Source organism: Ambystoma mexicanum, chromosome 1p, assembly GCF_040938575.1.
Source record: "Ambystoma mexicanum isolate Mex_15411 chromosome 1p, UKY_AmexF1_1, whole genome shotgun sequence".
Lineage (NCBI taxonomy): Eukaryota > Metazoa > Chordata > Amphibia > Caudata > Ambystomatidae > Ambystoma > Ambystoma mexicanum.
Genome location: NC_090921.1, coordinates 24,939,703 through 24,952,143, shown reverse-complemented (window position 1 = coordinate 24,952,143; position 12,441 = coordinate 24,939,703). Strand labels below are relative to the sequence as shown.

At 44.4% G+C, this 12,441-nt stretch overlaps 1 protein-coding gene across 1 annotated transcript in view; it reads left to right on the top strand.

Moving 5' to 3' along the window:
- The window catches only part of LOC138564543 (uncharacterized), a 107,375-nt gene that overhangs the window by 64,751 nt on the left and 30,183 nt on the right, over positions 1–12,441 (top strand). The window contains exons 6-7 of the mRNA XM_069642918.1: positions 1,270–1,374; positions 1,977–2,090. Coding sequence (XP_069499019.1) covers positions 1,270–1,374; positions 1,977–2,090 — 219 coding nt within the window. The remainder of the gene's footprint in view (positions 1–1,269; positions 1,375–1,976; positions 2,091–12,441) is intronic.

The following is a 12,441-nucleotide window of genomic DNA, read 5'->3' as shown; positions in this document are numbered from 1 at the left end:
CGCTTGCTTTTATTGCGGTAAACGGAAACCTGCTCTGGAAACAATTATACCGCAGAATTTCTGGAATAATTAATACACGCGCTTCCAATTACAGGTATGTTTAGATTTGCAAGGTGATCTTTCTGGCCCTTCGAATAGGGGTCTGCGTCAAGACTGCATTCTTGCACCTTGCCTATTTAATTTGTATATGGCGGCCCTAGTCTAAGTGCTAGAGCAAGCAGCTTTTGTGTCCCCTAAAATACAGAGTCAAGACCCACTGTATTATCTCGCTGGATGATGTTCTTCTGATCGATTCTACTCCCATTGCTTTGCAGCGCCTCTTAACAGCTTTTTGGGGATAAACTCAAACAAATGACCTTGTAATAAATGTCTCAAGGGTTTTGCAGATTAGAAAATCCTCCCTTAGACAGAGTAGTTGTTCTGTCACTCCCAACAAATGTTACACTCCCTACCCCCTGGGAGACTCATCAGGATGCGGGAGTATGGTGCCCTGCTAGCCCAGGGGCAGTACCCGAAGAGAGTTGGGGTTATGCCACTACCCCATGAACAAGAAACCAAAGGGAACCAAGTGTAAGAGTGTGGCGCACTGCCGGGCAAAGCGCACCGCCAGTATCAGTTTCTCGCCATCAAGATCATACGCACATGGAGCACTGCAGTCTATCGGGTTCCCTACAAAGGAGATACGAGGATACGCAAAGACTAAGCACTTCCAAGCCCATTTGAAGTAAAAGTAACCCAGAGATGTATGCCACTAAGGAGTTGTGAATGAATTAGATGTGCCTTTCTAACTGGGCGCAGGGCATTGGTAATGTCTTAAATGTGTATAATGGAAACCGCATATAATATGCGTACTGGGCATTGGAAACTGGCAACATGTATTGGCCAGGATCCAAACTGGTCATGTTCATTGCTCAATTTCCTCTGGATGAGTGCATATTTCATTAATCCAAAATATACTTTTTTTGTAAAGACAAATACTGTATTTCTAAGATTTTTGTAAACTCGTTGAACAGTAGTTACTATGTGCAATTCGTCGTTGACCTCCTGGTCATAGGTCATGGTCACAGTAAATGCACAATGGGCGCTAGCATGTAGTAACGTGCTGTTGCCCTCTCCTGCAGCTCCCTTCCTCTTCTCCCTGCCTTGAACTAGGGGCACAAAGGAAAGGGGGCCAAGAGCGTGCTCATCTGGGGCGGTGACGGGGTAAGGACCACCAGTAAAGGTGTTACCTGATGAACTGCTGCTCACAGGTGTTTTCTTTCGTTTAAGGCCCTTGCCTGGAAAGGACCGTTTCAGTCCATGGCCGGGGGCGCCAGACATCCCATGACGCTGGAGGTTGGGGGACTAAGGAGCCCCAGTACATAAGTCACTGTGGTGAGTGTCCTTTACTTCATTCATCATATTTGCATTTGAACACGTTTTCTTTTTCTCTACAGATGCTCAATGGCTTTCTTAAAAGTTTAGATTTTCCAGCACTGTGAATCTGTTCTTGGGCGGGCTATTGATGCCCAGGCCAGACAGTTGAGTAGGGTGGATGGGAACAGTGGCATTCATGCTATTTCTAAATATCTTTAGGAGATGTGAGATCGAGCACACATGGTGCACATGCAGCTCACTCCGCTCCGGTTGCAAACTTCAGACGTGCACCCAGGGAATTCCCAGTGCTCATCTGTATGGACTTCTTTTTTTCTTCAATATTTGATCATGTGCCCATGGCAGACACAATCCGCTTCAGAACATCCAGAGGCTGCCCTACTGGAATTGCTCATTTTATTCCCCTCCCCCTCCAGCCCAACTCCCTTTAAAATATCCAATCTCTGCAAATCTAGACCCTAATCTGTACTGTACAAGAATCCCTAAAATGTGTTTACCAATTACGTTCCTTTTGCCTCATACAGTGAATTCACATTTTAAAGTAGCATTTATTCAGGAACCCAACTGTCCTATGACGGCACCTGTGTGTGTTTCTCTAACAGGAGATCAAAGTCTCACGCCTGGAACTACTTTGCGGATGCATGCAGAGCGAGAGTTGGGTTTGGCAAATCGGCGGTGTCCTGAAAGAGGAGAAAGCAGCACTGGCCTTGCTCCAGGTAAGGGTTGGTTTGTAAAGCTTGTGGTCTACCTTGTTTCCACAGTGAGTAGCCTCTTTACAGATAAGTCGACTCTTAGAAATGAAGTTAGTCCAGTGCATATGTCAAGGCATATAAGTGTCCTGAGCCGTTGATGTATCTTGCCTGGTCTCCCGTGAGTTCAAAGGCTACATTAAGAAAGTATTTACAAATCATTTGTCAAACAGAAGTGTTGATAAGAAAGATATTAATCTAAAATTCTGATTTTTATTTTTAAATATATAAAGCGCACTAGCAGCCCAGGGGCATCGAGGTGCTGTTACAAGGATGGGTCTTGGTTACATGGTACATAACTTGATACTGGTTACATTCAGTGTAGCAGTTAAGACGAGATAATACCTTACTTTCTTTTAGTTACACAAGTAATTTATGGATACAGTCAGTGGATTGCGAGCATTGAGTACCCGGCATAGTGGGTGATGGAAGGTTCATACGAAAAGCATGGTCTTGATCACTTTACGGAAGGCTAGGTGGGAGGTTATTCATCTGAGGTGAGGTGGTAGCGAGTTCCAATGGGAGGCAGCAATTAAGGGGAAGCTGGAGCCTCCGGCGCATGTTCTCAAGACCTTGGGCACTGTGATTCGGTTGGTGTATGGGGTTCTGGTTGCTTTTGCCGTGTGTGGTCTTGAGATTCTTTGTGAGAGATACATGGGGGGGCTGTGTTGTGGAAGCATTTGTGTGTGAGGGCCAATCTTTTGAAGATGACCCTTTCCTTTATAGGGAGCCAGCAGGCTTGTTTCCTAGCAGCGGTTATGTCTTCTCTTTTGGGGATGCCGATGGCCGCCCGGAGCATGTTGTTTTTGACAACCTGGAGTTGTTCAATGTTTTTAGTGGAGGTGCCGGCCAGGAGGGAGTTACAGTTATCAAGCCGGGATCCAATTATGGCTCCAGCTATGGTTAGGCAGTTCTGCTCAGAGAGGAAGAGCCTGGCTGCAATTAGTAGTTGGAGTGATTGGCCGCTGCGGATACTATGGTGTTGACCTGTCTTGTCATAGATAGGTTGGAGTCCAGGTAGACTCCAAGTGTTTTGACGGCTTGGAGAACAGAGATTTGAGAGTTGATGGTGAAGGTGCTATATTGTTCGTTGTTTCCTGAGGGTTTCTGGGGAGCTGATTAGAAGTAGTTCAGTGTTGTCCCCGTTTAGACAAAGCCAGTATTCTGCCATTCATGTTTGGATGGTAGAGTAGACTGAGTTGAGGGTTTTGGTGTCAGATTCGTAGACGCCTGAGAGTGGAATGAGGACCCGAGTGTCATCGGCGTAATTTGTGTAGGTGATGCGTAGTGCGTCAAGTTCCGCAAGGGGCGATGTGATGGCCTTGGCTTAAATGGAATATTGCACTTGCACATTTCAGGTGGAAAGGTTCTTTTCAAGCCTTTTCAAAAACACCATAATATAGCTGGTGTTTATATATATATATATATATATATATATATATATATATATATATATAATTTTTACTTTTAATTGCCCCTTCGCACCTTAGTTCAGCCTGACTGCCCTGCTGCCTTAAGAGGTTAAGTTAAAATTTGGTGTAGACCACTTGTGTTGCCCCACAAGAACTTCAAGTTCTACTCCAGTTAGTAACTTTGAAAAAACCTCCTAATAGTTGGAATATGTATCTTTTTCCTCTGTTGTGTTTTTGCTATTTATTTGCTTTGTGTATTTTAAAATAATTATTTGGCAGTGTGTTTTATTGACCCGTTTCACTGCACAGCATTAAGATGAGGTGCGGCACTGAGAAGAATTTACCACTGTGGTATTTGCCCACTTTGAGATTTTGCCATTTTGAGATTGTGTCACTGTGAGAGTTTGCCAGTGTGATACTCTGCCACTATTCTACTTTTTCACTGTGATAACTATGATAGTTTGACACTTTAATAATGTACTACTGTGATATTTGGCCAATCTAGTAGTTTCCCACTGTGGTATTTGCCCACTTTGATAGTCTGCCATTTTGATATGTTGTTACTGTGATAGTCTGCCACTGTGATATGTTGTTACTGTGATTAGTCTGCCACTGTGATATGTTGTTACTGTGATTAGTCTGCCACTGTGATATGTTGTGTTACTGTGATAGTTTGCCAGTGTGATACTCTGCCACTATTCTACTTTTTCACTGTGATAATTATGATAGTTTGACACTTTAATAATGTACTACTGTGATATTTGGCCACTCTAGTAGTTTCCCACTGAGCTATTTGAACACTTTGATAGTGTGCCATTTTGATATGTTGTTACTGTGATAGTCTGCCACTGTGATATTCGGCCATGCCAATAGTTTGCAACTCTTATAGTTTGCTACTGCAATACTTTGCCCTTTTGATAGTTTGCCACTACAATAGTAGTTTATTTGGCCACAGGAATATTTTGCTATTTTTAGATTTTTCCACTTTGATAGGTTAGCGATAGGTTAGCACTGTGATATTTCAACACTTTGATAGTCTGCCATTGTGATATGTTGTTACTGTGATACACTGCCATTGTGATAATTTGCCAGTAAGATTTTTTGCCACTTTGACAATATGCCACCCAATGGGCTATTTAGCCATTTGGGATATTTCTACAAAGAATTGTCAAGTGCTGAAAAACACGTTTCAAACTAGTGCAGAGTGATATCATACTAAAAATGCTGCGTCTGAGATGATCGAGTTCTAAAAGTCTGTTATGCAGGTGAAACGAACATGTGCAGCAAGAACAACAAGAGTCTTAATTGAAATGCCATGCTTGAAACTAATGAGCTACGTTTGAGCTCTGTTTAAAGAAAAGCAGATAATAATTTACCTTAAGAACCAAGAGTTGAATATTGCTGTCTGGACTTACAAGGCTGTGTTACATTAATCGTTGAAGAATCCATCTTTTCCTGATGAAGGCATAGATGCCAAATGAAGCAATGCACTAGTTGGCTCTAATAGGCCAAAACACAATGGGCCTCATTACGAGGTAGGAGGTAGCCATGGTGCTATTAGAACCATGGCAACCCCCTTACCACATTCCGGGTCCGGGTTCTCGAAATGGGGACTTACCGGGTCATTCCAACCTTGGAGGACCCGGTAAGTCCCCATTCCGAGAACCATTCCCCATTCCCATTCGAGCCCCCATAGGGCTCAATGGGAATGGGGATGGAGCTAATAAGCGGCTCCCGCTAAGGGCGCCTGGAAAAACCAGACGCCCATAGCGGGACCCGCTAAGGGACCTCGGAATAGGGCGGTAAGGGTTTACCGGCACCGGTCTCCTTACCAGTGCCCGTTAACCATTACCGCCCACCTCGTAATGATGTCTCAAGGCTTTTTCATTTGCATATCATTAGCTACATTTTTCACACACACAATAGCACCCGGTCTCTCATTTGTGTATCACTGGAACACTTGGCCGCTGGGATATATTTTGAGCGCTCTTCCGCTTAGATACCCCAGACTTTCCCTGGTCTCCCTTTTTTCCTTCCACAGCGCTTTGATAAAGGCTCCCTGACATTTCTACTACTATATTAACCCACAAACAAGTACCAATCCGTGTGGCACTTTGGCAAGTGGTGAACTAAACCTCACCACACCCACTGATCTAGCAGAATCTTTTTCTAATAACCAACTTAACCACATGACACTCGGAGGACAGACAACAAACACCCTATGCCATTGAACACACAGGCAGCCGGCTCGAATCACATCTCCCTTAATCCAATCACACAAACTTCACCAATGTGCCTTTCTCATGGAAAGATTGCAAAACAAGAATTATACATAAAGGCGCAAATACCAGCAGAGAAAGACAAAGAACACAACCAACTACTTCAGGGATCCTCAATACTCTGTAATCTCAAAGAACAGTGTCTTTTTGTGACATCTCAGCCAAAATAGATATGTCTTGCTATACATATGCCCCTAGGAAGCCTCATACCGGGCAATCCCACACTAGGGGAGAATAAGCAACCTCCACCAACCGAGTCAAACGCCTTAAGGACTAGAAGCGAGAGGTGTGACCCACTTGAGCAACCCTTGGATCACCACAGACTGGCGGCAAAACGAAATACTAACTCACAAGTTCCAATGCACCTGCGACATCTACCGTACACGCAACCTACTCACCCCCCTTGATGAAAAAGTGGAAACCACTAAGGTCCCCAACCCGCAAACCAAAGTCAACCAATGGGTCAAATGTCAAATGACAAAAATGCCCAAGGGTCAATTACTCTCCCAACACAAACCCCAAAGGATAAATGAAACATGTAAAACAAGAAGATTCCCTACAAAATGATCAATGCCTGATCAAAGTCGAAACATAACCGAGAGATACACAAGCTCCCCAGAAAACGGGAAACAGACATGGATGATTTTAAGTTAGTTACGGACAAATCCCTCCCTAGAAACTTCAAACACAGGCAAGGCAACCGAGAAAGTAAATGAGGAGGATGCTTAGCCGCCACTTACGAAGAATGCTTAAGAATCGCATCGGCACCGTTGATAAACGTTGAAGACTATTACTCACTCTTCCTCCACCTATCACTGGACATTCAAACCTATCTATCCTCTCTACTCCTCTACAGACCACCCACATACAAGCAACATTCACAGAGAAATTCACAGACGGAAAAACCAGCATTGCAGTTGAACACGAGCACCTGGTCACACTAAGAGACTTGAACATCTGGTTCCAAGTGGAGAATAGCAACTCTGCCAAATCGCTGTTCTTCCAACTAGCCACCATGCACCTGCAATAAACGGTGAAGAGGCAACCTACGCTGCCGGACGCACAAAGTCTAACTACAACTGCTTGACCAGAACACATTCTTGGAGCAACTGCTTCATGATTACTTTTGTGATTCATGCTCCAGTGCGAGTATGCGTGGCTTACAAAATCTAGTTCCAGTCGAGAAAAGGAACAGGACACCCATTAACACTCAACAGTATATTGAAATCCACAAAAACACACACCTCTCTCCTGAACACACTCACGCCAGAAGAAGCAATGAGACATTCCAAAATGGATCATAGACGCCCTAGATTCTATAATACAGAAAAACTCTTCATCCCCTCCCCAAAGAATTTGACAGCAAGATGGTTTAGCTAGCGCCCCAAACCCATCTCTGAGCTTTAGTGAAAATAAACCGGAAATTAGAACAAGCATGGAGAAAACCTACCCAACAAGACAAAATTGCATACCTAAAACAGATATGGCTCTATAAAGCGGAAATTCAAAAATCACAGAGAAATGCACCCAGCTGAACGAATCTTGAAAGCAAATGATACACAGAAAGAAAGAGATGCTCAAAATCATTAACGAGGTAAGAAACACATCATGCAACAAACATCCCCACTCCCTCACTGAAACTCTGATGACCTCGCAAACTACTTTAAAAACAGTCAAAAAAATCTAGCAATTCACTAGTGCTATGACCAAGGACATAAACAACGATTTCACCACCAACGCATGTCCAGAAGCAACAACAATGCTGAACTGCTTTGCATCGATCTCCAAAGAAGACTTTACTAAACTGAGACGTTACTACCCTGCTGAAGGAAAGCAACCACGCTGGCTCCCCTGCAGTCCTCTGCCCACAAAACCATCAGCAAAGGAACACCTGCACAATACTTCTGTAAGTTCATGAAGCACTCGCTGTCAACTGGACCCACCATACAGGAGCTTCAAATCCGCCTACATTATACTCCTTCTCTAAAATCCCACAGGAAACTGTTGGGTAAGAATTGGTGTAGTAACACTGTGTGAGACTACACAACATTTATCTTCTTGGTATTAGGTAACCCACCTTTTGGTATATGTCTGTACTACAGAAGTTGGTAGTGTGACTGAGCAGCCAGGCCTATCTCAAGAGGGGTAAATGTGAGCTGTAGAGCTGTACAAATGAAATCCGTAAATACAAGTAACCAAGTAACACTTACACTCAAGGTTTCAGTTATAAATAGTTTGTTTATTTAAAAATTGATGTTAATTAACATTCTTTAAAAAGGCAGTTTGTGTAACAAAGTAAATAGACCTTAAAATTACATTTCAGAATCAAAACAAGTTAGTGGATAATCTTATGATATGCGTCTTACACAATTCCTACACCCTGAGGTGACTTCAATCACAAGGACAAAAATGGCATTTATATATCGCACTAGTAAACTCTGCAGATTCTGAGGTTGTAGAAGGGAAAGGTTAGGAAAATAAAAAGGTTAGAACAGTTTAACTGTGCGGACAATTGAACCCTCCAATGAAGTCTAGATAAGCCTTTCCCAGCAGCACCAGTACACAACAGGCTTCCACCTATGAGGGCTCACCAATATCCAAGTCCATTTTCTGAAGAAGTTAAACCTAATTCTGTGCTAGCTTCTTATGGTGGTAAATAGTAGTATTTATTGTAGCATAGCACCTAGTTCAGGGTAACATTACATCTCTCTGGCTTGCACTATATTTAATTACTAATATGAACTAACAATCCCTTCCAAGTGATCTATAACATCTCATTAACAAATTAGTGCAAATGGGATCAGATGAAATAACCTGAAAATGAGTGTGATAAAGTGCTCTTCTGCAATGGAGTTAAACGTGCAAGCAGTTATCAGCGGTGTGGTTTCATTCAGCATGGCATGAGCTGCAAACATGGAATGTGCCCTTTTGATAAACACCATTGTGTGTACAGGAAGCAATGTTACAGTTATGGTTAGCAAAACTGACGTTTTCGAGGGGAAAAATACTGGGCTGAATGGATGAGGCGACATGTGCTAAGCAAGGGGAAAGGTTATTCTTGAATGAAAGCAAGAGGTTTTAAAAGAAGCAAGGAGAGGGTGCGAATTCAGACTTGCAGGCAGACGTGCAGGAGTGACTTGGGAAGCGGGGATTCTGTCATCCAGGTTCTATCCAGGAGCTGGGTTGAGGCCGTGCTGGCAGCTGCTAGGATCGTGACAGTCCTGATCAGTGACGAAGAGCGAGGGGTCTTACACAGCCAGCAGTGCAAGGAATCTCATCCATGTATAGGTAATTATGGTTCTAAGTGAGGCGATGATGGATTTGCCTGCCTGATAGTCAGTTAGGAGGGGGTCATTTCATCTGTAATGTTTCATTGTTCAAAGTGCATGCAGTTCTGAATTTAGAAGGTTTTTTTAAATGGTTGGATATTCACAGAACGTTACTCCTGCCGAGGTCGGGTTGCTAGGGTTGATTACAGTTCATTCTATTCTTGAGATGTGCCTTTTGCAATTGTTTCTTTTCCTCCATGTTCGCAATGGCACATGTATTCCACACATAGCTGTTACCATGTGTAATTGGTACGTTTATCTGTCATGATAAAGACACGGTAAAAAAATGGGCCTCATTACGAGTTTGGAGGTAGCCATGGTGCTATTAGCACCATGGCTGCCACCAAAATCGTTTCCGGTTTCCTTGAATGAGGAATTACCGGGTCATTACAGCCTTGGAGGACCCGGTAATTCCCAATTCAAAAAACCAATCCCCATTCCCATTTGACCCCCATAGGGCTCAATGGGAATGGGGATGGAGCTAATAATAGGCCTGTTAATAACGGGCCCGTTATTAGCTCCCTGGTCCCCTTGCGGGACCCGCAAAGGACGTCTGGTCTGACCAGACGTTCTGTGCGGGTCCCGCAAAGGAACCTCGTAATAGGGAGGAACGGGTTTACCGGCACCGGCACCATTACCCGTGCCGGTAAACCCATTCCGCCAACTTCGTATTGAGGCCCTTAGTGTTCTGATGCATTTTGTGACCTTTCGTCATTCTATTTAATCTGCACACACAGACAAGTGCGCGATAGTGAATACTTTCATGGGAATGCTTTGATGTGAATTCTATAGTTAGAAAGTGAGTGAGTGTGCAGTAGTTCATTTTGCATGTTTACAACTGTGCAGATCTGCCATCAGGGCATTTTTCATCATCATAGCTAAGTTGCTGAACGGTAAATTTACCGCCCAAGCCAAGTGTATCAAGTCCAGTATCTGATATTACAAAAGACCCCGGATGAAAGAAGACATTTGTTAGAGTATATTCTGAGGAGGGTGCCAACATTATAAAAGGCGATTATCCCAAGAGGTGCTATGCTACAATAAATACCACTATCTACCACCATAATAAGCTACCACAGAATTAGGTGTAACTTCTTCAGAAAATATATCTAGCAGAAGAGTCTTCAGGGAGCCCGGACAGCCAAAGTCATTTGGGACACAGAGCCTCATTACGAGTATGGAGGTAGCCATGTCCTTAATAAGGCTGCCTCCATACCGGGTTCCAGCTCTGGGTTCTGTGAATGTGGAATTACCGTGTCATTCCAACCTTGGAGGACCCGGTAATTCCTCATTCACAAAACCAATCCCATTCCCATTTGTGCCCCCATAGGCCTCAATGGGAATGGGGATGGCGCTAATAACTGGCCTGTTATTAACGGGCCCGTTATTAGCTCCTTGGTCCCCTCACGGGACCCGGAAAGGACGTCTGGTTTTACCAGACGTCTGTTCTGGGTCCCGCTAGGGGACCTCGTAATGAGGCATCCTACCGGCACCCTTCATTATGGGAGCACCAGCCTCGTAATGAGGCCTACAGTCTATGGATCTGATGCACTTCTTGGAGCAAAGCCTTGCACAAAGTTGGAGCGTTTCAGAAAATCACTTGTAGCATCACAAGCTGTTAAGCCTGTGAGAAGAGTTGAAATCTACTCTAAAAGATAAACTAATGCAAATCCCAAGTGAGAAGAGCGTGGCTCAATGCAATAAGGTAAGTACCACAACCCTAAAGAGTACCTGTGGTTAGAAGGAGTGGTCCACCTGGATTCCCTCATGCTACAGCGATGCAGACTCTGGTTCCTGAGCCTCAGTCGTGGGGACAAGAGGGAGGATGTCTGGAGGGCTCCTGCAGCGGTACTTGGGAGGTTGTTGCCAGCTACGGGCTCTGTTCGGTTCTGCAGCACTTGGTATTTTCAGCACTTAGCAAACCGCACTGATGCGGGTCACGGAGACTGGTTGGACTTCTTCACTCCTTCAGTCCTGCACTCTGGATCTCGAGGTCCTGCGCCTGGGGGGTTGTTGGACAGCTCCTGGAGCTTCTAGCCAGATTTGTTACCGCTGCAGACGTTTCTCACAACTACGGACACTCAACCCCTGGCATTGGGCTTCTGAAGCAACAATGAGGCACAGCAAGTCGGAGATCGTGGTCCAGTAGAGTTCATCTCGGGGTTAGTTGGTCCCACTCACCCAAGGGGAGAAGTCGTTCCGTCCGGAGCTTCTCTGTGGAGGTGAAAAAGGAGTTTCATCACAGCAGTAGGGCTTCACCGGGCAATTCAAAGGTCCAGGAGGTTGCAGCAAGCTTTGTTCACGGTTTCTTCATTGGGTGCTTCTCCCAGTGGTCGACTCTGCCCTCAGTCCCAAAACCCTCGCCTTTTAAGCAGGTTACTTCCATTAATGCACAGCCTAGGCTGTCAATCGCACAGCAGGGTGCCAGCCAATTAGCACTAGTTGCATTCAGGACATGGATGTTTCGGGACCCACCCTCACATCCTGTCCTTCCAGACACTGGAGCCAGGGACGGGCTTCAGGGCTGAAGCCTGACAAAGGAAACACAAACAAAAGGGTTCAAACCTGTATCAACGTACAGAGTAAACCCCAAGAAAGACCTCACAAACAGAAAATGGCGAAAAAAGAAGCCGGCAGCCATTTTGACAAAAAGGTCACCCATGGGTGCTGTACTGTAGCTGAGGGTTCAGCCTGTGATAGAAAAGTGCCATCGTAGGAAAGGTAAACCACTGTCACCAGCCATTTAAATTAGTGAGGTTACATGGGAATGTAGGATAAGGGGCTAATAGGTAACCCCCCCCAGCACTCCACATAAGATGGGGTGTGCTGGACCTACAAAGAGAACCCCTGTAGGAGAAAGTAAAGTCAATTTCACTTTACTATTGTTGGGAACAGTAGTTTACACAAGAAATGGTATTTAAACCTTATGAGAAACCTAAAGGATTTCTCAGTGACACTGCACTGAAGGTCCTGTGTCGCCATACAAAAATCGGATGCCTATGGAATTTGTCAGACTCCAAAAACAGTGAAAACACAAAATCCAAATCAGGTAAAAACAAATGAGAACGTGAGAGAAAGGTCTTACTCATTCCAGGGTTAAAAAGTCCTATGTCCAGCAAAAGAGCTGGCGGTCTCTAAGGTTGAAGGGACAGAAATGAGAATTCTCCCTAACAGAAACACAGGCCAAACATAGCTGTCCATGGCAGTCTGCTATTCAGTTATCCAAGAAACTAGCTGGGCATCTCCGAATTAACCTAATACCAAGAGGATCACCTTCTTTTTTTTTTTTTATTTATTG